Source organism: Coregonus lavaretus (assembly GCF_964263955.1).
Source record: "Coregonus lavaretus genome assembly, chromosome: 11".
Classification (NCBI taxonomy): Eukaryota; Metazoa; Chordata; class Actinopteri; order Salmoniformes; family Salmonidae; genus Coregonus; species Coregonus lavaretus.
Genome location: NC_139998.1, coordinates 25,825,064 through 25,849,716, shown reverse-complemented (window position 1 = coordinate 25,849,716; position 24,653 = coordinate 25,825,064). Strand labels below are relative to the sequence as shown.

General features: G+C 47.6%; 1 protein-coding gene across 1 annotated transcript in view; it reads left to right on the top strand.

Moving 5' to 3' along the window:
* LOC311136983 (SH3 and multiple ankyrin repeat domains protein 3-like) overlaps positions 1-23,131 on the top strand; it is a gene marked incomplete at both ends in the record, with an annotated part of 327,765 nt that extends 304,634 nt beyond the window's left edge. The window contains 9 exon segments of the mRNA XM_084171316.1: positions 2,103-2,227; positions 2,339-2,474; positions 5,431-5,511; positions 6,701-6,724; positions 7,326-7,432; positions 7,664-7,769; positions 7,889-8,430; positions 8,544-10,702; positions 22,573-23,131. Coding sequence (XP_084027442.1) covers positions 2,103-2,227; positions 2,339-2,474; positions 5,431-5,511; positions 6,701-6,724; positions 7,326-7,432; positions 7,664-7,769; positions 7,889-8,430; positions 8,544-10,702; positions 22,573-23,131 — 3,839 coding nt within the window.
* Between the last annotated feature and the right edge of the window lie 1,522 nt (positions 23,132-24,653).

Genomic DNA, 24,653 nt, shown 5'->3' with positions numbered 1-24,653 from the left:
CCTCAGGCAGAGGCACACTCAGCTAACGAGTCAGGAGTGTGCTTGCATGCGTTTCTGATATTTATTTTTGTGTCTGAGTGTGTGTGTGTCTGTCTTATGTGCATTTGTATGTGTGTGTGTGTGTGTGTGTGTGTGTAAACTGATTTTCAGTGTGAGAGCGATTTAAAGTAAAATGGTTGAGTGAAAGGCTCTTTCCCTGTCACACCACCTCACCTCTCACTGTTACTAATACACTATAGAACACACTATAGAGTCCATCTCACCTCACTCTATTATAAACACACACACACACATTCACTTGCAGGCTGCTGTTTGTATCTAACTCTATGTGTACCTCAGATGGCAGATGTGCGTGGGTTTTTCTTTATACAGTATGTACACTATATATACAAAAGTATGGGGACACCCCTTCAAATTAGTGGATTCGGCTATTTCAGCCGCACCCGTTGCTGACAGGTGTATAAAATTGAGCACACCGCCATTGCAATCTCCATAGACAAACATTGGCAGTAGAATTACCTTACTGAAGAGCTCAGTCACTTTCAACGTGGCACCGTCATAGGATGCCACTTTTCCAACAAGTCAGTTCGTAACATTTCTGCCCTGCTAGAGCTGCCCCAGTCAACTGTACATGCTGATGCTGTTATTGTGAAGAGGAAACATCTAGGATCAGCAACGGCTCAGCTGCAAAGTGGTAGACCACACAAGCGGCGAGTGCTGAAGCGCGAAGCGCGTAAAAATCGTTTGTCCTCAGTTGCAACACTCACTACCGAGTTCCAAACTGCCTCTGAAAGCAACGTCAGAACAAGAACTGTTCGTTGGGAGCTTCATGAAATGGGTTTCCATGGCCGAGCAGCCGCACACAAGCCTAAGATCACCATGCGCAATACCAAGAACCGGCTGGAGTGGTGTAAAGCTCGCCACAATTGGACTCTGGAGCAGTGGAAACTCGTTCTCTGGAGTGATGAATCATGCTTCACCATCTGGAAGTCCGATGGATGAATCTGGGTTTGGCGGATGACAGGAGAATGCTGCCTGTTCATTTTTACATTTACATTTTAGTCATTTAGCGGACGCTCTTATCCAGAGCGACTTACAGGAGCAATTAGGGTTAAGTGCCTTGCTCAAGGGCACATTAACGTCATTTAGCAGACGCTCTTAGCCAGAGCGACTCGCAAATTGGTGCGTTCACCCTGTAGCCAGTGGGATAACCACTTTACAATTTGGGGGGGGGGGGGGTTAGAAGGAACACTTTATCCTATCCCAGGTATTCCTTAAAGAGGTGGGGTTTCAAATGTCTCCGGAAGGTGGTGAGTGACTCCGCTGTCCTGGCGTCGTGAGGGAGCTTGTTCCACCATTGGGGTGCCAGAGCAGCGAACAGTTTTGACTGGGCTGAGCGGGAGCTATGCTTCCGCAGAGGAAGGGGAGCCAGCAGGCCAATGCATAGTGCCAAGTGTACATTTTGGTGGAGAAGGAATAATGGTCTGGGGCTGTTTTTCATGGTTCGGGCTACGCCCCTTAGTTCCAGTGAAGGGAAATCTTAACGCTACAGCAGACAATGACATTCTAGACGATTCTGTGCTTCCAACTTTGTTGCAACAGTTTGGGGAAGGCCCATTCCTGTTTCAGCATGACAATACCCCCCGTGCACAAAGCAAGGTCCATAAAGAAATGGTTTGTCGAGATCGGTGTGGAAGAACTTGACTGACCTGCACAGAGCCCTTACCTCAACCCCATCGAACACCTTTGGGATGAATTGGAACGCTGACTGCGAGCCAGGCCTAATCACCCAACATAAGTGCCCGACCTCACTGCAGCAATGTCCCTGCAGCAATGTTACAATATCTAGTGGAAAGCCTTCCCGTAAGAGTGGAGGCTGTTATAGCAGCAAAGGGGGGGCCAACTCCATATTAATGCCCATGATTTTGGATTGAGATGTTCGACGAGCAGGTGTCCACATACTTTTGGCCATGTAGTGTATCTCTCATGATTCAGTGAGTATACCTTGTGGAATATTCAGAGATTAATATGTGTGTTTCTTGTGTTGAAACATCTGTCCATTTCTGTATCTAAATCAAGTCATCCTCTCTGTGTGTTCCCAGCTGAGACACCCATTGAGGAGTTCACCCCAACACCAGCGTTCCCTGCCCTCCAGTACCTGGAGTCTGTTGACGTGGAGGGAGTGGCCTGGAGGGCAGGGCTTAGGACAGGAGACTTCCTCATAGAGGTAACCACACCCTCTCTCTTCTCCAACCCCATTGACTAGGCCCACTGCCTCTCAGCTCTCTGTCTGACCTCCAGCCGTGTGTGTGTGTGCATGCGGGTTTGTGTGTTCCAGGTGCACGGGGTGAACGTGGTGAAGGTGGGCCATAAGCAGGTGGTGTCTCTGATCAGACAGGGGGGCAACAGCCTGCTGATGAAGGTGGTCTCTGTCACACGCAAACCTGAGTCTGAGGAGGTGGTCCGCAAGAAAGGTGAGCAATGTGTCATATATTGAGTATCTATCACAGGAGGTTGGTGGCACCTTAATTGGGGAGAACGGGCTTGTGGTAATGACTGGAGCGAAATAGGTGGAATGGTATCAAACACATGGTTTCCAGGTGTTTGATGCCATTCCATTTGCTCTGTTCCGGACATTATTATGAGCCATTCTCCCCTTAGCAGCCTCCTGTGGTATCTATGCTCCTGTGATGGTATCATGTATACAGTATATGGTCTTCTTGAGGGGACAGGGTGAAAAGTGGAACTTCCACTACAGCCTGTCCCTCATTGCAGATGTAATCTACTCCTTCTCCAGTCCAGTGTGCAATTATTAGCTGCTCCATGTATTTGATCTTTGGCATATAGCCATTTGATTCTTAAATGACAACTTCTGTATTAGTATGTTGTCATGGATATGGAAGTTGACACTAGCTGTATGGAAGTATTTGTGAAGGATCTGTATGTTCCCATCACCAAGGTGATTTCACCCCGTTGCCACACTGTAAATTCATGTGGTTTCCATGTCAACGGCATCTCATCATCCCTCTGCTAAACATCTCCCACTCACTCCTGCTACTATGACCTCGGGAAAGTGTGTGTGTGTGTGTGTGTGCGCGTGTGCGTGTGCATGTGCATGTGCATGTGTGTATTTGTGTGTGTGTCTCCTTGGGTGGGAGAGACAGAGACAGATAGCTTTGACCTACTTCCATCTGGACAGTAGATAGCTGATCTTAGTGCCAGTCTGCACCCCCCCCCCCCCCCCCCCTCCTCTACACACACATGCATGCATGAGAGAGAGATATAAATGAAAGAGAGCAGCAGAGAGGTAGCTGTGATATGGAGGTCTTTGAGTAGTCAGTCAGTGATTGGTGATCTGTGAAACGTCTAGTCATTACAAATATATACGAGTCCTCTTGTCACTAGAGACAATACACTGTTCCATGTGGAACTGAACATGACAGACCTGCTTTGCTGTTTTTTGCTGTTTTTTAAGGACGATTTGCATATCCAGCATGTTATTTTTTCCAAGAGGTTCTACTTTTTCACTAGAAATGTGGAATATTTCTCCTTCTAGTAATGCTTTTGCAGGTGAGTGAACTAATCTGATCCTATACAGTGGCAACAGTATTAAACCTGAGTATACTGAGCTGATAGCACAGGAGGTTGGTGGCACCGTAATTGGGGAAGATGGGCTCGTGGTAATGTTTGGAGCGGAATAAGTGGAATGGTATCAAATACATCAAACACATGGAAACCATGTGTTTGATTCCATTCCATTTACTCCGTTCCAGACATTATTATGACCCATCCTCCTCTCAGTAGCCTCCACTGGCTGATAGTCCATTCATCCAGCTAATTTGGAGAAATGAGTTGGTTATGAAGACGTTCATCTTGGTCATGATGAAGTCCCCACATTCTCTCATCACACTAGAGGGCTCAGGTCAGGAGTTTACAACGTGTGTTGGGGGGTGAGACGGGGCAATGGACAGGGCAGAGACAGTAGACAGATCCGAGAGGTGTAACCACCCCATGGGGTTCTACTGAGCTGGCTTTGCTCTGCCTGGCTGTTCTGTGATGTTCTAAGCTGTTCTAAGTTGTGTTCAATACTCTAACAGGCAGCACTTCTGCTCAAAGGGGACCTTCTCTGCAATTTGTAACTCTGCAGAAACACTCTCACACACTCTCGCAATCCCCCCCCCCCCCCCCGTTCTCTATCTATCTCTCTCAAACACACACACACACTCTCACACACAACCCTCTGCGTCAAAACTTGCTACCGCCATGGTAACCATAGCAACCATGCTGCGCTTGAATTAAGCATTGCAATACACTTTCTCTAGCGCTCTCTCTATCGCTCTCTTTCTTTCTTTCTCTCTCTCCATACTTTACATGAATATGCTGACCGGTGATGAAGTGATACGGTATGGACTAGATTAGATCCAGATCTATAGCTGCTCAGTGTAGAAGCGTAGCCAGGCTGTGGTGGCATCCAGATGTTCTGCTGATCTGTTTTTGCTCTCCACAGTGGTGCATTGAGACGGGACTGGCTGGTCGATAGTATATTGAATGAGGTTTTGTGTTGTATTGTGCAAAGACTGGAAGGTATGCTTCTGTATTTTAACACAGATGATACAGTGTGTTGAGTGGTGGGCTGCAGCATGGATTTCATAGGCTGTGTGGTGTGATTCTGTGCTGGTGTATTTTAGCTGTGATCATGTGTAGCTGCACATGCCATGTAGCACAGTGGGAGGTAATGCAATGTAGTAGTTGACGCTGTGATGGCATGGGCTACCTGTTTTGAGGGATTGTATTGTACATTTTCTGCTGTTATTTGGATGTGGACTGGATAGTGTAGTAATAATATGTAGGTGTTTGGTAGTGGTTGTGGACTGGATAGTGTAGTAATAATATGTAGGTGTTTGGTAGTGGTTGTGGACTGGATAGTGTAGTAATAATATGTAGGTGTTTGGTAGTGGTTGTGGACTGGCGCAGCACTAATAGTGAGCTGATCTGTAATAGTTAGTAGGCTATACAAGGATCCTCAGGGTTTTTGGATGCTAGCGGAGATGAGTGTATACCGACTGGTGTGAGTGGTGTGCTGGTAGTGTATCAAGGGATTTCTGAGCTGTGGGATCTACAATTTTTTCCTCTGCCAAGGCCGCATGGCACAATGTACTCCCCACCGAAGTGTTCAGTGGGGTGGTGAGCGTGAGTGTGTTTGTGTGTGTGTGTGTGACGGAGGGAAAGTGAGAGGTACGATGAAGAAGAATGTGTCTACCCGCAGCCTGAACAAGTCGTCCAGCTTTCCGCAGGCTGACCAGGGAAAGACTGTGAAGACAGGATGGAGCGTCCGGCTGGGCCACACTCGCAGGGCGCTGAGCAGCAGGGCCAAGGGGCCTTCCTCCTCACCCTCAACATCATCATCTTCACCCTGCCTTTTCTCCACAGCTCCCCCGCCACCCAAAAGAGCCCCCAGCACCACCTTGACGCTGCGCTCCAAGTCCATGACCACCGAACTGGAGGAACTGGGTGAGTGTGAGAACACAGATGCAAACATTCACACACATATGTCCCCACTCTCTCTGTCTCTCTCTCTCTCTCTCTCTCTCTCTCTCTCTCTCTCTCTCCCTGTCTCTCTCTCTCTCTCTCTCTCTGTCTCTCTCTCGCTCTCTGTCTCTGTCTTTCTGTCTCTGTTTCTCGCTGTCTCTCTCTCTCTCATTCTCTCTCTCTCTCTCTCTCTCTCTCTCTCTGTCTTTCTCTCGCTCTCTGTCTCTGTGTCTTTCTGTCTCTCTCTCTCTCTCTCTCTCCCTCTCTCTCTCTCTCGCGCTCTGTCTCTGTGTCTTTCTGTCTCTCTCTCTCTCTGTCTCTGTGTCTTTCTCTCTCTCTCTCTCTCGGTCTCTCTCTCTCTCTCTCTCTCTCTCTCTCTCTCTCTCTCTCTCTCTCTCTCTCTGTGTGTCTTTCTGTCTCTGTCTCTGTCTCTGTCTCTCTCTCTCTCTCTGTCTCTGTGTCTTTTTGTCTCTCAATTCAATTCAATTTCAATTTAAGGGCTTTATTGGCATGGGAAACGTATGTTTACATTGCAAAGCAAGTGAAGTAGATAGTAAACAAAAGTCAAAAGTACAAATGGGAAAATAAATAAACATAAATATGGGTTGTATTTACAATGGTGTTTGTTCTTCACTGGTTGCCCTTTTCTCTCTCTCTCTCTCTCTCTCTCTCTTCTCTCTCTCTCTCTCTCTCTCTCTCTCTCTCTCTCTCTCTCTCTCTCTCTCTCTATGTCTCTCTCTCTCACTCTCTCTCTGTGTATTTATGTCGCGCTCTCTCTCTCTCTCTTTCTCTCTGTCTCTGTGTCTTTCTCTCTCTCTCTCTCTCTCTCTCTCTCTCTCTCTCTCTCTCTCTCTCTCTCTCTCTCTCTCTCTCTCTTTCTCTCTCTCTCTGTGTTTTTCTCTCTCTATCTCTCTCTCTATTTCTCTCTGTGTCTGTGTCTTTGTCTCTCTCTCCCCTATTCATTTAACCTTTTTCATAAAAATATGCTTCCTGCCTTATCACAACTATTTTGCTCTGACAGCATAATATTTTCTCCTTAACTCTTGACATGTCCTTTCTCTTTAACTCACTCACTCACTCACTCACTCACTCACTCTCTCACACACACACACACACACACATCCTGACCCACATTTTCTGTCCTCGTTGACATTATCTTTCTTTCACCAAGCTTCCGTTCGAAGGAGGAGAGGAGGTGAGTCTGTGGAGACCTGTTGAGGCATCATCACTGACACACTGTTCATTATGGATGAAGCACCGGCACGGCGTGGGCACTGAGCTCTGAGTCAGTCAGTCAGTCAGAACCTGCTCCTCGATCTTGAGGCTCCCAAAGATATGAGACTTAGATGCTATACACTGTGCCTCTGATCCAGTGGAGGCTGCTGAGGGGAGAACGGCTTATAATAATGGCTGGAACGGAGTGAATGGAATGGCATCAAACCATGTATTTGATACCATTCCACTGATTCCGCTCCAGCCATTACCACGAGCCCGTCCTCCCCAATTAAGGTGCCACCAACCTCCTGTGCTCTGATCCGACATAGTGAAGGTTTCTTTAGTTGTGTGATATGCATGGTGTAATTGTCAATTATAAATGTATTTGAACATGTGTAGGCCTGCATGGTTGTGTTGATATTGTGTGTAGATGTGATATTTTAGTTTCTAGATGTCTGATAGGGACTAGGAGCTGTGCATTGTTTGTAAACACTCACAATGTGTCATGTAGAAAGCATCTTGGTCCATACATGCTGTGCAGCTGTATTCAGACTGTGTGTTGTCTCTGTGATCCTGTACAGAAAGGCTAGATGAGATGCTAGCTTCCCAGCCCACAGAGGCCGACTACAGAGCTGCTACTGTCAAACAGAGACCTACCGGCAGGAGAATCACATCAGCAGAGATCAGTGTGAGTTCACACACACACACGTGCAGAAACACAGATGCACACTCTCTCTCTCCCACACACACACACAAACGTACACATCTGAACACACATTCACACACACAGCCATTCTGAAACAGAGACCTACAAGCCGCAGAGTAATATCAGCATATACACCCTCCCACACACTCACATACCATACATACAGTTATGTATAAAATATGCATCTGAAACCTTTTTGTGTGTGTGTTGCAGTCGCTGTTTGAGAGGCAGGGCATGGCCCTACATGGTGGGCTCCACCCAGGGATGGAGAGGGCTCATATGCAGCTGCCTAGAGGGATGTCCAGGACCAAGTCATTTGGTAACACCTTTCACCTTTAGTACAGTACTCAGTCAATAACTTGACAACTGTAGCGCATCATCTCTGTATTGCTTTAGACTTTCTATCTCTCTCTGACCTTTGCCCCCTGACCTCTCCAGGTGCAACTGAGGAGGACCGACTGTCGGCTTTGGCTGGAGAACACCATTTCCCCCGGAGCTCTTCCATGACGGACAGCCTCCGAGACCACTCCAACTCCCATTCTATCCCGCCCCCTCCCCAGACTGCCCCCCCTCCTCCCCCCTCCCTCTACTACCTGGACACTGGCCCTCCTCCCGCCTTCTGCCCCCCTCCTCCCCCTGCCAGGGGTCATGGTCAGGGTCATGACCCTGGAGGTCGTTCCATCTTCAAGCCCTCCTCCCTGGACCTGGACCGGCCCTACGACCCATCGCCCCGCCAGTCCTCCCATGCCGAACGCCAGAAGAAGGCAAGGTCAATGATTATTCTTCAAGACTCCTCCCACTTACCCGTGGAGCCCACCGACATCCCCCGCCCCTCCGCCTCCGCTACACCACCCGAGCGAATCAAACGGAAAGGCCGGGTGATTGACAACCCGTACGCCAATGTGGGCCAGTTTAGTATTGGGTTGTACACACCCACCAAGCCCCAGCGCAAGAAGAGCCCTCTGGTGAAACAGCTACAGGTCGGTTAAGTTGTTTATTTCTTTATTCTGATTATTAGCTGTTACTTTAGCAAGTGAACAAAGTTTATTTTGAAGTTTACGTTTCTAATTTCTTGTCATCTCTACCCCTCCAGGTGGAGGACGCTCAGGAGAGAGCCAGCATCGCCTTGGCTGCCGCCCACTCCCGAGAGTCCTCCCCCTCAGGTCGACACACACACACCCACGGCCACACACACACCAGCCGGGCCGACTACTACCAGCAGCAGCTGATGGTGGAGCGCGAGCGTATGCGTCTCCAAGGAGAGGCCCTGCTACAGGGGAAAGGGCCGTTCGCTGCCGCTATCGCCGGCGCTGTGAAGGACCGAGAGCGCCGTCTAGAGGAGCGGAGGAAATCAACAGTCTTCCTGTCGGTGGGGACCATGGAGGGGGGGTCTGGGTCCGTCCCTGAGGCCCCCTCCTACACCACATCTCGCTCCATCGATGAGCGCATGCTCAGCAGAGAAATGGGCCAGCTGCCGCCCCCTGCCCTGGCCCTGCGCCCCTCACCTGGCGGCACTACCTTCATACACCCACTCACAGGGAAGCCCCTGGACCCTAACTCGCCCCTGGCTCTTGCGCTGGCCGCAAGGGAGCGGGCACTTACCTCCCAGACCCAGTCCCCCGCCAGCAGCCCTGAGCCCAGGACTAAACAGGACAGGGCTGGGGCTGGGGCTGGAGATCAGGGGGCTTCGCTCTTCATCGACAGCCAGACCAAAGAGCCTCAGCATGGGGACGGGAGTCCGGGGTCGCCCCAGGCTAGTAAACCCCAGTGGGGAGCATCCTCACCCGCATTGCTTCGCCAGGAGATGGAGGGAAGAGGAGAGGAGAGGAAGGAGGAGAGGAGAACGGAGGATAAGAAAAGTATGTTGATTAGTATCATGGACACATCACAGCAGAAGACGGCTGGACTAATCATGGTCCATGCCACCACTAACTGCCAGGCAGTGGGGTTGGAACCAGGGCTGGAGCAGACCCCCACCTCCCCAGCCACCGAGCCCAGTAAACCCTCCCTCAGTCGGGTTCCATCGCCCAGCCCCTCTGCCTCTCAGCCTCAGCCTCAGCCCCAGACCCAGCCGCAGCCCCAGGCCCAGCACCCCTCCAGCCCAGCCCACGCTCCCCTGGCCCAGGGCAGTTCAGAGGAAGATGTGGAGCCCTACACAGTGAGCCTACCTCCAGCCATGCTGTCCTCAAGTGATGAGGATACCAGAGAGGAGCTGAAGAAGATCGGGGTACTCCCACCTCCAGATGAGTTTGCCAACGGGTTGCTGGCCAAGGCACAGGCACTGGCACAAGCCCAAGCCCAGGGGACCCCTGTACCCCAGTCTAAATCTGTCACCTCCCCCACAACACCTACCACCCATACTCCCCTCACCCCTTCCACCACCACCACCCCAACCCCCAGCCTGACCCCCACCTCAAGCCTGACCCCCACCCAGCTCCAGGCCCCTCCTTTCCAGCCTTCCCCCGGAGGAGCAGTCGTCTCAGGGAAGCCATCAGACCCGGACCAGACCCATCCTCCAGCCCTGCTGGCTGAGTCTGGTTCAGCAGCAGACTCTGGTGTGGAGGAGCCAGACACACGCAGTTCCAGTGAGAGAGAGCGAGACCACCACCTGGAGACCACCAGCACCGTGTCCACCGTCTCCAGCATGTCCACTCTGTCTTCGGAGAGTGGTGAGCCCGCCGACACACACACCTCTTACGCTGACGGGCAGACCTTTGTGCTCGACAAGCCACCAGTGCCTCCCAAGCCCAGGCTAAAGTCCCACATCGGAGGCAGTAAAGGCCCGGTAACCTTCAGGGACCCGCTGCTGAAGCAGAGCTCTGACAGCGAGCTGTTATCCCAGCAGCAGGCGGCTGCTCTTGCTGCAGCAGCGGCCGGAGGGGCAGGGCTGGGGCATGGAGGCCTGGGGTCTGGAGGCCTGGGGTCAGGAGGCCTGGGGTCAGGCTCTATATCTGGTCTGGTGGGAGGCCCTGGGAGGCCCCGCTACCTCTTCCAGAGGAGGTCCAAGCTGTGGGGGGACCAGATGGAGGCGCGAGGACCCGGGGTGGGGTTAGGGATGGGGAGTCTTGGCAGTCTAGGGGGGTTGGGGTTGGGGCTAGGGCTGGGGAGTGAGGAGGGAGGCAAACCATCGGTAATGGGGGAACTGAGTTCCAGACTGCAGCAGCTGAATAAGGATACCAGGTCTCTGGGGGAGGAGGAGCCACTGGGGGCATCGCTGGACCCTGGGAGGAAGTCCCCTGTGACAGGTGCCAGGTAAGACAGGAAAGAGGAAGGCTAACTGAACATGGCCAAACCAATCTTAGGCCTTATTCAAGTACTTCTGAGATGCATCATTCCTTCCTCCCTTCCTTGAAGTAATCAAGAAGGAATCTTTTGGGTGGATTAATGCAAGGTTCCATTAGGCTACACAGCTTTCACATATCCACTCAGCTGTTCAAAAAGCTCCATATTCAGTTAAAAGGATTAAAAAACATCTGTAAATATTACATTCTAATTACCACTGCTGGCCTTGTTGTGCATGGTTTGCTCTCTCTCATTATAAAGTATGCCACTGCCGCCATACCCCCTGCACAGCCAACTGCAGTGGTAAGTAAGAGAGACTGAGGATAGAAGACATGCCTAGCCAATGCTACGATGTTAGCATTAACTTTCCTTAGCAAAGCTAGTGCAAACAGGCCCTTTTATTAGCAATCCCCATCCCTCTCTTCATCTGGTACAGCATAGCAATATCAAGGCGGGATAATAGGGTTAGGGTTGAGGTTACACTTAGACATTTTGGTGTGGAACCTATAGAGTGATTGTATGACACGCCATTTTTTAATTACATATAAAGTTTTTTGGAGGATTTGTATTTATTTTGTGGGGTTTCTTTTCTTTCATTGTTCTACTGAAAGTCCTTTGTATTCCTACAGATGTGACAAGGACACAGATGAGAGTAAACTTTAAGTTTATAGCCACTAGGGTAAACCCAAACTCATTTTATTATTCATTTCCTAACCAGCCTATCAACTAACCTCAATGGAATTAAATAACCCTACTTTAATTTTCAGATTTTATTTATTTTATTTCTCAAACCGCCATCAGTTGTTACCTTGTTTGCATAATCCACTGCCTGACCTGTGGAGGACCATAAAACATGACAAAATGTTATAAATCGAAATATAATACATGTATAATCTATGTACTGTATATATGTAGCCCTGGATCTCTCTGACACGCCACCATTATAATGTAAAATTTATATATTTTCAGTAACTGATTGCAGTTTTAAAGATTCTCTCCAATGTACAGTACATTTTCTCTCATTGACAATGCTAGGTCTAGACTGAGTAAACCTCAGATCATCTCAAATAATTATATGATCTAATCCCGTACCGTATAGAGATTATAGACCACCTGAAACATGCTGAGTTCTGAACTCTGTTCTCTGTTTCCATGGTGACAGCATTGGCCTGCTGTCCACAGTCACCTTTGTTGTATCTAGTCAGTTATTAGCTCTAAATCTAATCACACTCAATAAAATACTGTGTGTGTGTGTGCGTGTGTGTGCAGGGTTGGTCGATTGGTGCAAACAAGGTAACACAGGGCCTGGAGGGATGCACTTCCTGAACGCTTCTTCTCATCTCACGCACATACACACTCTCACCTCTGACCTTTAGGCCCTGACCTATGACCCTGCCAGCCTCCACACACTACTCCCTCTCTCCTATGTGCAATGCTCAGCTGGAGTGGGTAGAAGGTGCCTCTAACCACTGATAAAGGATCAATTCATTTTTTAACACCCAAATGGTTTAAAGATGGAATCCGCAGTAGGAGAAACAGCACCACTGTCTGCCCCACCGCCGTTGTTATATTTTTGGTTGTTGACAAGCGGAGGTGAGGAGCGTCGAGCAACATGCTAAAATAAATTGCAGTACATATTCTTCTGTTCTATCACCGTGCAATGATGTCTGAGGTAAAAAGAAAAAACTGTGTTTGTTGTTTGCAGTAACTTCTTTGTTGTTGTAATATCGCAAACAGACATGGCAGTTTCACCATTAAGGATTCCAGCTTTAAATTAGGATTGGGGCTAGGGTAATCTGATCCTAGATCTGTTGTTAGGGTTAACATATACCTCTAGCTCCCTCCTTAGATTGCTTTCATCTCTCTCCTCTTTGCCAGTTACCATGTTCACTCCCTCCTTCCACTATGGTCTGCTGGCTGCTTAAAGGGATAGTAGAACCCCAAAATCTTAGTCTGTCAGATATCAAATATTTAATGGAGACTGCAGACTTCTCCTAATGCATATACAATAGCAGGATCTACACATATACAGTGGGGGAAAAAAGTATTTAGTCAGCCACCAATTGTGCAAGTTCTCTCACTAAAAAAGATGAGAGAGGCCTGGAATTTTCATCATAGGTACACGTCAACTATGACAGACAAAATGAGAAAAAAAATCCAGAAAATTACATTGTAGGATTTTTTATGAATTTATTTGCAAATTATGGTGGAAAATAAGTATTTGGTCAATAACAAAAGTTTCTCAATACTTTGTTATATACCCTTTGTTGGCAATGACACAGGTCAAACGTTTTCTGTAAGTCTTCACAAGGTTTTCACACACTGTTGCTGGTATTTTGGCCCATTCCTCCATGCAGATCTCCTCTAGAGCAGTGATGTTTTGGGGCTGTTGCTGGGCAACACAGACTTTCAACTCCCTCCAAAGATTTTCTATGGGGTTGAGATCTGGAGACTGGCTAGGCCACTCCAGGACCTTGAAATGCTTCTTACGAAGCCACTCCTTCGTTGCCCGGGCGGTGTGTTTGGGATCATTGTCATGCTGAAAGACCCAGCCACGTTTCATCTTCAATGCCCTTGCTGATGGAAGGAGGTTTTCACTCAAAATCTCACAATACATGGCCCCATTCATTCTTTCCTTTACACGGATCAGTCGTCCTGGTCCCTTTGCAGAAAAACAGCCCCAAAGCATGATGTTTCCACCCCCATGCTTCACAGTAGGTATGGTGTTCTTTGGATGCAACTCAGCATTCTTTGTCCTCCAAACACGACGAGTTGAGTTTTTACCAAAAAGTTCTATTTTGGTTTCATCTGACCATATGACATTCTCCCAATCCTCTTCTGGATCATCCAAATGCACTCTAGCAAACTTCAGATGGGCCTGGACATGTACTGGCTTAAGCAAGGGGACACGTCTCGCACTGCAGGATTTGAGTCCCTGGCGGCGTAGTGTGTTACTGATGGTAGGCTTTGTTACTTTGGTCCCAGCTCTCTGCAGGTCATTCACTAGGTCCCGCCGTGTGGTTCTGGGATTTTTGCTCACCGTTCTTGTGATCATTTTGACCCCACGGGGTGAGATCTTGCGTGGAGCCCTAGATCGAGGGAGATTATCAGTGGTCTTGTATGTCTTTCATTTCCTAATAATTGCTCCCACAGTTGATTTCTTCAAACCAAGCTGCTTACCTATTGCAGATTCAGTCTTCCCAGCCTGGTGCAGGTCTACAATTTTGTTTCTGGTGTCCTTTGACAGCTCTTTGGTCTTGGCCATAGTGGAGTTTGGAGTGTGACTGTTTGAGGTTGTGGACAGGTGTCTTTTATACTGATAACAAGTTCAAACAGGTGCCATTAATACAGGTAACGAGTGGAGGACAGAGGAGCCTCTTAAAGAAGAAGTTACAGGTCTGTGAGAGCCAGAAATCTTGCTTGTTTGTAGGTGACCAAATACTTATTTTCCACCATAATTTGCAAATAAATTCATTAAAAATCCTACAATGTGATTTTCTGGATTTTTTTTCCTCAATTTGTCTGTCATAGTTGACGTGTACCTATGATGAAAATTACAGGCCTCTCTCATCTTTTTAAGTGGGAGAACTTGCACAATTGGTGGCTGACTAAATACTTTTTTCCCCCACTGTATAACATCATCTACACAATATAATCTACATAAATGGCATGAACTACATAACTTTTAGCTAAACCTTTTTAGGTATAAAAACATCTGATATATTCTTGGAGTGAACTATCCCTTTAACGTTCAGAGAGATTGGGCTAAATTAATGATCCCGGCCTCACCTGACCAATCAACTTCAAGCTTCAAGCACATCAGCAGAGATAGAGTGGGATTAACTGTTGCCTGCTGTTGAAATACTGTGCATTAGTTGTTTTTACTAGTTTGGTCTTCCTTATTTTAGTATAGTAGATTTGATGTTGATCATGATTGTTTATGATGCATGTAGGTGATAGTGGTTATACAGTATAAAATAGCTTAGATGTAGTTAGTGTGAGGCTCAGTTGACCAACCTTATTAGTCGCAATAGTCTTCTTTCAGGAGTCTTTGGATGCATCTCAATAGTCTAAAATGGCTTCTCTCCTCACCACCTCTCCTTCATCTGCATTGAACTGATCTGAACAGGAGAACGCAACATGGGCGATGGCTACTTGGAATTTACTTTCACCTGTCCAGTTCTTTCATATGATGCGGTGACTATGAAGTAAAGAAGGGAAGAGGAAGGAGAGGAAGGAGAGGAGAAGAAAATAAGTGATTTTACGACTATTGAGATGCAGACCTGATGCCTTTGTTTGTCTACTGAGCAGGAGGACCAGTTATGACCACCAGTACCATCCTGACCTGGTTGTGGATAGGAACAGTAATGGCGGCCTGCGAGCTCGCCTCAACTCTCTCTCCATGAAACTCAGCAATGTTCTCAGATAAGGTGCTGAGGGATACTACTATTATAGCATTCTATGGAGTAGTTATGGTTAGTCATGTAGCGTACCAGCAAAGCAAATGTGTTAGTTGGATATTTCACAATGTGTTTGAAGTAAGTATCACATCCCGTCAACTCAACCAATCCCAGAGCTGGACTCTGACATTACCTACATTCCCTGTGATATCAGAGAATAGCGTGATGTCACATGTGTCACGTGACGGAGTGTTCTGATTGGCCCACTCCTCCCTCTCAGTTAATTTGACTAATCTTGACCTTATCCATTCAAAATCAACCTCCCTGCATCGTCCCGCCCCCAACATCATCTGATACTTCTATTTCTACAGACTTTCTTTCTGTTCAATTTAAATTAAGGAAAAGCTAAAATTATGCACACCATTATTCTCTCTCTCTTCCTCCCTCTCTTTTTCTCCCACTTCACACAGTTGCAGAACTCATTCGCTTGATTTCTGTGGTGTGTTCACTCACTCAGTGTTGCTCCATACATTTATCACCATACCATGTCTGTCCCATTCAAATGTATCCATGCCGCCACAACTGCTATATGTGTCGTTCATTCAGTCATTCATTAATGTCCACTCATGCTATGTTGTCATAGCTTTGGCTGGTTCAGGAAATCCTGGTTGTCATTTGTTTGAGTTGTGCTCTTTGGCCTCCTGTTATTTTCTGAGCTTTTATTTATGTTCCATATGTTTCTGTTTTATGTCAGTGATTATGTTGGGGATGGCATTAGTCCACTGACTAGTCAGTTATCACACACTATAGTATACACTCTACAATACTATGAGTCTCCATAATCTGAGTTTAAACCCACAAACACACAGAGTCAGGAGACTCTTGCCATTCATCCTGTTCTCATTGTTTTATTTTGTTGTTGTTTCTGTTGGTTTGTATTCTTTATTCTTTTATTCAGTGTTTGAGATGTGAATAGTGTGCTCATTTCTCTCTCATGTGGCCTGCTGGACTTATCTGGTTCTGATTTACTCAACTCTTCTGTCATTGTCATGTCGAAAACATACACACACACACACAGCCACACACCCACACTAACAAACACGGGCACCATTCATGCACATATACACACATACATTGGCTTGACATGGCCAGCGGAGTTGTCTAAAGCCGAGCCAGGTGTGGCTAGCAGGCTAGGTCTCATGGACTGATGCTAACATTCTCTCCCATTGCTCTCTCTCTGCTCACCTTGCATGCTCCGCCCCGCTGCTCTGATCTGATTGGTCTAGAACTGACTGTATGCCCAGGAGGGCAAGACGACCGTGTAAGTGCGCATGGAGCTCATGTCATCTCACTCTGCCCATCTCTGTAGCTACCAACCCTCTCACCTCCTAAACCCATGCCACATAGCACTCTCCCAACACACACACAAAGACATACACAAATGCACACGCAATTGCAAGTACACATGGATGATGGTACTGACTGAAAACACTTAACCACCCTGTCCTCCACCACTCCCATGCACCTCCCTGCCTGTCCCCAAAACCAGCCTACTCCTCCATTTCCCCCCTGAACCCTTCCACCACACCACCTCTCCACCCCTCCCTCCCCTTAACCCCTCACTCTCTCCATTAATTCCTGCTGTATTGGCTGTTCTTCATCTCTCCACCCCTCCCTGCCCTTAACCCCTCGCTCTCTCCTGTCATTCCTGCGGTATTGGCTGTTCTTCACCTCTCCACCCCTCCCTCCCCTTAACCCTTCAGTCTCTCCAGTCATTCTTGCGGTATTGGCTGTTCTTTACCTCTCCACCCCTCCCTCCCCTTAACCCCTCACTCTCTCCAGTCATTCCTGCGGTAATGGCTGGTCTTCACCTCAAAGCCCTCAGGTCTCACACTGTACAGTGCTTTATCATGGTCAAACATAGACAAATAATCAAACCATTACTATCTAAAGTGTTCTAACACTGTACACAGGGTACAGTCTGTAGTGAGACTCAGGGAAAGCACTGGGATATAGTATAAATATGGTAGTCTACAGTGTGAGGACTGAGCTAGTGTTGTAGCTGCCATAGCTCTCTCCTTTCTTTCCCATAGAGCAGACCATTTTCCTCCCATACAGAGCCCTACCCTTTCTCCTGTAGAGCAATAAAGACATGACCCTTACTCTTACTACATGCATGGTCAGCTTTTTGGACCCAAAATATGCTGACACAAGGAAATCATGTTCACTGCTTTTATTTGTGTGCATGCTTGTGTGTGTGGTCAAAGACATGGCCAGGTTTTGAACAATTATTCTTTAGCTCTGGCATTTGTTGGAGGTTACATTAGGCTTGTATTATGTTCCTCTGACAGGACATAACATTTACATTTACATTTACGTCATTTAGCAGGCGCTCTTATCCAGAGCGACTTACAAATTGGTGCATTCACCCTATAGCCAGTGGGTTAACCACTTTACAATAATAAATTATTATTATTTTTTATTTATTTATTTTTTTTTGGGGGGGGGGGGGTAGAAGGATTACTTTATCCTATCCCAGGTATTCCTTAAAGAGGTGGGGTTTCAAATGTCTCCGGAAGGTGGTGAGTGACTCCGCTGTCCTGGCGTCGTGAGGGAGCTTGTTCCACCATTGGGGTGACAGAGCAGCGAACAGTTTTGACTGGGCTGAGCGAGAACTATGCTTCCGCAGAGGAAGGGGAGCCAGCAGGCCAGAGGTGGATGAACGCAATGCCCTCGTTTGGGTGTAGGGACTGATCAGAGCCTGAAGGTACGGAGATGCCGTTCCCCTCACTGCTCCATAGGCAAGCACCATGGTCTTGTAACGGATGCGAGCTTCAACTGGAAGCCAGTGGAGTGTGCGGAGGAGGGGGGTGACGTGAGAGAACTTGGGAAGGTTGAACACCAGACGGGCTGCGGCATTCTGGATGAGTTGTAGGGGTTTAATGGCACAGGCAGGGAGCCCAGCCAACAGCGAGTTGCAGTAATCCAGACGGGAGATGACAAGTGCCTGGATTAGGACCTGTGCCGCTTCCTGTGTAAGGCAGGGTCGTACTCTCCGAATGTTGTAGAGCATGAACCTGCAGGATCGGGTCACCGCCTTGATGTTGGCGGAGAACGACAGGGTGTTGTCCAGGGTCACGCCAAGGCTCTTCGCACTCTGGGAGGAGGACACAATGGAGTTGTCAACCGTGATGGCGAGATCATGGAACGGGCAGTCCTTCCCCGGGAGGAAGAGCAGCTCCGTCTTGCCAGGGTTCAGCTTGAGGTGGTGATCCGTCATCCATACTGATATGTCGGCCAGACATGCAGAGATGCGATTCGCCACCTGGTTATCAGAAGGGGGAAAGGAGAAGATTAGTTGTGTATCGTCAGCGTAGCAATGATAGGAGAGGCCATGTGAGGATATGACAGAGCCAAGTGACTTGGTGTATAGGGAGAAAAGGAGAGGGCCTAGAACTGAGCCCTGGGGGACACCAGTGGTGAGAGCACGTGGTGCGGAGACAGCTTCTCGCCACGCCACTTGGTAGGAGCGACCGGTCAGGTAGGACGCAATCCAGGAGTGAGCCGCGCCGGAGATGCCCAGCTCGGAGAGGGTGGAGAGGAGGATCTGATGGTTCAGAGTATCAAAGGCAGCAGACAGGTCTAGAAGGACAAAAGCAGAGGAGAGAGAGTTAGCTTTAGCAGTGCGGAGAGCCTCCGTGACACAGAGAAGAGCAGTCTCAGTTGAATGACCAGTCCTGAAACCTGACTGGTTTGGATCAAGAAGGTCATTCTGAGAGAGATAGCAAGAGAGTTGGCTAAAGACGGCACGCTCAATAGTTTTGGAAAGAAAAGAAAGAAGGGATACTGGTCTGTAGTTGTTGACATCAGTGGGATCGAGTGTTGGTTTTTTGAGAAGGGGTGCAACTCTCGCTCTCTTGAAGACGGAAGGGACATAGCCAGCGGTCAAGGATGAGTTGATCAGCGAGGTGAGGTAGGGGAGAAGGTCACCGGAGATGGTCTGGAGAAGAGAGGAGGGGATGGGGTCAAGCGGGCAGGTTGTTGGGCGGCCTGCAGTCACTAGTCGCAAGATTTTATCTGGAGAGAGAGGGGAGAAAGAAGTCAAAGCATAGGGTAGGGCAGTGTGAGCAGGACCAGCAGTGTCATTAGACTTAACAAACGAGAATCGGATGTCGTCAACCTTCTTTTCAAAATGGTTGACGAAGTCATCCACAGAGAGGGAGGAGGGGTGGGGGTGGGGGGGAGGATTCAGCAGTGAGGAGAATGTGGCAAAGAGCTTCCTAGGGTTAGAGGCAGATGCTTGGAATTTAGAGTGGTAGAAAGTGGCCTTAGCAGCAGAAACAGATGAAGAAAAATTAGAGAGGAGGGAGTGAAAAGATGCCAGGTCGGCAGGGAGTTTAGTTTTCTTCCATTTCCGCTCAGCTGCCCGGAGCTCTGTTCTGTGAGCTCGCAATGAGTCATCAAGCCACGGAGCTGGAGGGGAGGACCGAGCCGGCCGGGAGGATAGGGGACACAGGGAGTCAAAGGATGCAGAAAGGGAGGAGAGGAGGGTTGAGGAGGCAGAATCAGGAGATTGGAGGGAGAAGGATTGAGCAGAGGGAAGAGATGATAGGATGGAAGAGGAGAGAGTAGTGGGAGAGAGAGAGCGAAGGTTGCGGTGGCGCATTACCATCTGTGTAGGGGCAGAGTGAGTAGTGTTGGAGGAGAGCGAGAGAGAAAAGGATACAAAGTAGTGGTCGGAGACATGGAGGGGAGTTGCAGTGAGATTAGTAGAAGAGCAACATCTAGTAAAGATGAAGTCAAGCGTATTGCCTGCCTTGTGAGTAGGGGGGGACGGTGAGAGGGTGAGGTCAAAAGAGGAGAGGAGTGGAAAGAAGGAGGCAGAGAGAAATGAGTCAAATGTAGACGTAGGGAGGTTGAAATCCCCCAAAACTGTGAAGGGTGAGCCATCCTCAGGAAAGGAACTTATCAAGGCGTCAAGCTCATTGATGAACTCTCCAAGGGAACCTGGAGGGCGATAGATGACAAGGATATTAAGCTTAAATGGGCTAGTGACTGTGACAGCGTGGAATTCAAATGAGGAGATAGACAGATGGGTTAGGGGAAAAATTGAGAATGACCACTTGGGAGAGATGAGGATTCCTGTGCCACCACCCCTCTGACCAGATGCTCTCGGGGTATGCGAGAACACATGGTCAGACGAGGAGAGAGCAGAAGGAGTAGCAGTGTTTTCAGTGGTAATCCATGTTTCCGTCAGCGCCAGGAAGTCGAGGGACTGAAGGGTAGCATAGGCTGGGATGAAGTCAGCCTTGTTGGCGGCAGAACGGCAGTTCCAGAGGCTGCCTGTGACCTGGAACTCCAGGTGTGTGGTGCGTGCAGGGACCACCAGGTTAGAGAGGCAGCAGCCACGCGGTGTGAGGCGTTTGTGTAGCCTGTGCGGAGAGGAGAGAACAGGGATAGGCAGAGGCATAGTTGACAGGCTGTAGCAGATGGCTACAATAATGCAGAGGAGATCGGAATGAAATGAACTAAACATCTGGGAAAGGAGAGAGCAGGGCCTCCCTCACCAAAAAAAATATAACTCTCCCAACTTCCACCTCAGAAACTATAATTGTTTCACTGAACCACCCGAATAAAACTCTCCCAACTTCCACTTTAGAAATTAGAATAACCATAAACATCCTCCATCACACACCCTCATAGCTTCAAAACAGAGCTGTGTTTATTGAGGCATAAAATAAATCATTATGTGATCTTGCAGACATTGATTCCGCTTTGACATAACTTTATTAAACGAGCACCATTTGCCAGAGTAGCCTGTTCTCTGGGTCTGCCGAACGAGTAGAGAAGAGACTGTGTGTAAAGTAGAGAATCACACGCATTTACTATAGAATACTACAGTACTTACTATACAATTATGTAGTGAACTGTAGTATACAGTAGAATACTATACTACACACTGTGTAGTACTTACTATATAATTTTGTAGTACACTGTAGAATACTATAGTACAGACTGCAAAAACACAGTAATTACTACAGTATTGTCCACAAAAACACTACAGTCTGCAAAAACACTACAGTAATTATTATAGTATATACTACAGTATTTAATTTGCTTATCTGAATTTGTGCCACCCATAAGTGAGAAACCCATAAGTGAGAAAACTATTATGTTCCCTACAGATTATAGAAAAGAGCAGAAGCTCTGAACTATCTGTTCAGACCTCAGTCCTACCGACCTACAGGTTATGGAAAATTTGCTCTTTGAGTATTTTGTCCAGTAGTTTTCCTCAAGGAGAAAGCCCCCACTGCTATGTCGAAGATAATAAAACAAAAACACTATAGTAAATACTACAGTAATGTCCGCAAAAACACTACAGTAAATACTACAGTATACTACAGTCTGCAAAGACACTACAGTAAATACTATGGTATATACTACACGTTTTTTTACTAAAGTATTTATTCTATAGTAAACTGTAAATACGACTGTAAATGTACTACAATCATGTCCGCAACACTAGAGTAAATACTACAGTATTCGCTGTAGTGTTTTTGCGGTCCAAGAATGGCCACTGGTGGAACGGCACCGGTTTCTGGTTCCCCGTCTGTGAGACTGGAGTCTCAGTGGGGTTTAGAATGGCGATGGGAGCCAGGGAAATGCTGATGGGGGTTCTAAGTCTGAGAGGATAACTTCCTTGGCAATGAGACAGAATTAAGTTTCACTAAAGTAATTTACAAAGGAGAGAGGGAAAGGGAGAGAGGGGAGTGAGAGATAGAAAGAGATTGATGAGCAGATACTCTCAGTGATTGCTCTGTCAGAGTGAGTTGGATCCACCAAGTGTTACTGGATCGTCTTCCACTAGCTAGACAGTATGCAGCTAACGTGTCTCATGCACGCCATATGCCAGCAACTGGATAGATGGAACCGAGAGAGAACAGAGCGAGCGACTACAGAGAGAGCAGAACCCATTTCTGCTCTGTAAGATGTTCTGCCATGTTCCGGTTCTGTAACCTTCCAGTTCCTTAGTGTTCCAATTCAACTGTGTTTTCTGCAGTATTCCTCTCTCCTGACCCAAGAAAGGTTGGCCCATCTTGTATTAGGCCTTTAAGTCATGTACAAACCAACTGAGTAGTTGAAAACACTGAAGCTTTTGATCTTGCTGTGATTTTAACTACCTTGCTCTCACTAACGGTCACTAACCCTGCAGCCCCCCAGTGGCTTGATGTTTCAAAGGCTCAACAGATCAGGTGGCCATTTTTACTTGTGTGAAGCTTTGTAGATAAAAACACTGTGACATTGTTCTAATATCTCTTTACCTTTATCTTTCTTTCTCTACATCTCATTGCGCTTGCTTTCTCTGTATCCCTCTCACTTTCTTTCCCTCCCAACCTCCCTCTCCTTCTCTCTCTCGCCATCTTTTGCTCTCTCCTCCAGACTTTTCAGCAGTCTAGGAGAGCTCCACACCATTTCCCAGAGAAGCTACGGCACCTCCTACACAATCCGGCGTGGCAGCCACTACCCCATTACACGCCGAATCGCAAGCCCCGGCTCGGGCTCCCCAGATCGGGGTGACCCCCTAAGTCGACTCCCAGGCTTCGGCTTACCCACCTCGCCCACCACGCCGCCCCACACCATCCTCAAGTCATCCAGCCTCAGCCTGCCCCATGAGCCCAAAGAGGTGCGCTTCGTTATGAGGAGCTCCAGCGCCCGGTCCCGCTCCCCGTCCCCCTCTCACTCTCCTGGGCTGGGCTCGCCCCTCCTGGCCCTCAGGCCCTTCCACCAGAAGCCCCTCCACCTGTGGAACAAGTACGACGTTGGAGACTGGCTGGAGAGCATCCACCTGGCGGAGCACAGGGCCGGCTTTCAGGAGCATGAGATTGAGGGCTCGCACCTGCCAGCACTCACCAAGGACGACTTCGCTGAGCTGGGGGTGACGAGGGTGGGACACCGCATGAACATCGAACGAGCACTCAAACAGCTGCTGGAGAGCTGACCCCTGCCCTGAGAGAGAGAGAAAGAAAGAGGGAGAGAGAGGGGGGAAAGAGAGAGGGAGAGAGAAAAATAAATAGACCACCACAGTTTTACACCAACACTATTTTAGGTCGATGCTTTTCATTTATTTTCCTTCTGATGTTTCTGAAAGTTTAAGTGATTGTATTTATATGCTGCTCTCAGCACTGCACTGAATTATGAGAGGAGGAATCTATGAAGTCTCTCCCCCATCCCACAACCTATCAGATAAGTCCTCTGGATGAGGCGCATAAATCCTTTGCAGAACAGAATCTTGCATGAGCTCCGATTAGAACATTTAATTTGTGACTGCTTGAGTTGCTCCTTTAGTCACACCTTTAACCTCTCCCACAGACCTTTCCTTCTCTGTACCGCTCTTCTTCTCTCTGTCCCTCCAACCCTTCCCTCGCAATCTCTTTCCCTCCTGTTCGTTTTGCCTCTGAAAGATCCCCAGTTTGTGTGAAGAAGGAGGAGGATGAATCTCGTTCCAAACGGAAAGTTCAGTTGCCTTTCAGAATATTCTTATAGAGATCAGCTACGGTGAACACAGGAGTAAAGACGCAGTACTGACCTAGTATTGACATAGAACTGACATACTGATACAGTACTGACACGGGCCTCTCTCCGCTCTGCCTGGCATTGTGTTTAACACTTGAGCCCAGAGACGGAGCTCCGCGTTGGAGACCACGTGTGGAGAACTCCTCCATCCTGGGACCCTCTCACGGACTGACTGTGCTATCTATTATATTTGGAGAATGTTTAACCAACACTAGTGGCTTTTTTCATAATCAAAACATTTGCTTTGGGTTTCCAAAGGGAATATTATAGATAGATATGATATAAATGTATTTAAATAGCTTTGAGAAAGAAAAACAAATGACAGAACGTTGAAAAGAAGATATGTTATAAACAAAAGAGCATCTGACACCTACTTCTAGACAGAGTACAGAGAGAAAACTTTAACATTTATTCCACCAACAATTTACTTGTTTTTACCAACTCTATACATATATATATATATATATATATATATATATATATATATATATATATATATATATATATAAATATAATATAAAAAAAAGTATATAGATCTATAAAAATGAAATTTTGTCATAAAATATACAACTTGACTAAAACTATACATGGTATTCTATATACAACACACTGTTGATGAACTGTCATTCTATGGTCACTCTTTCCTGAACAGTAGCATGAGAAGTTGCATCACGTCTTGAAAAGAGAGTTGTTTTCATTTCTGTTTGTTTTCTTGCAGTCTTCCGTCATACTGAAGGGTATCCCACACAGTGAGGGGTGTGAAACCACAGTTGACCCCAGTTTAACCCCAGTGACCTCAATACACACTCAGATGTAGAGATATACAGATAGGATCTTAATTATCACCCTGTTGCAGAAGAACTTTCCTGCAATGCAGGAAATGTAAAACTTGTAGTGTATTTGAGGTTTAAAAAGGCTTCTGAAGTTTGTAATTTCCACTTTGAAAT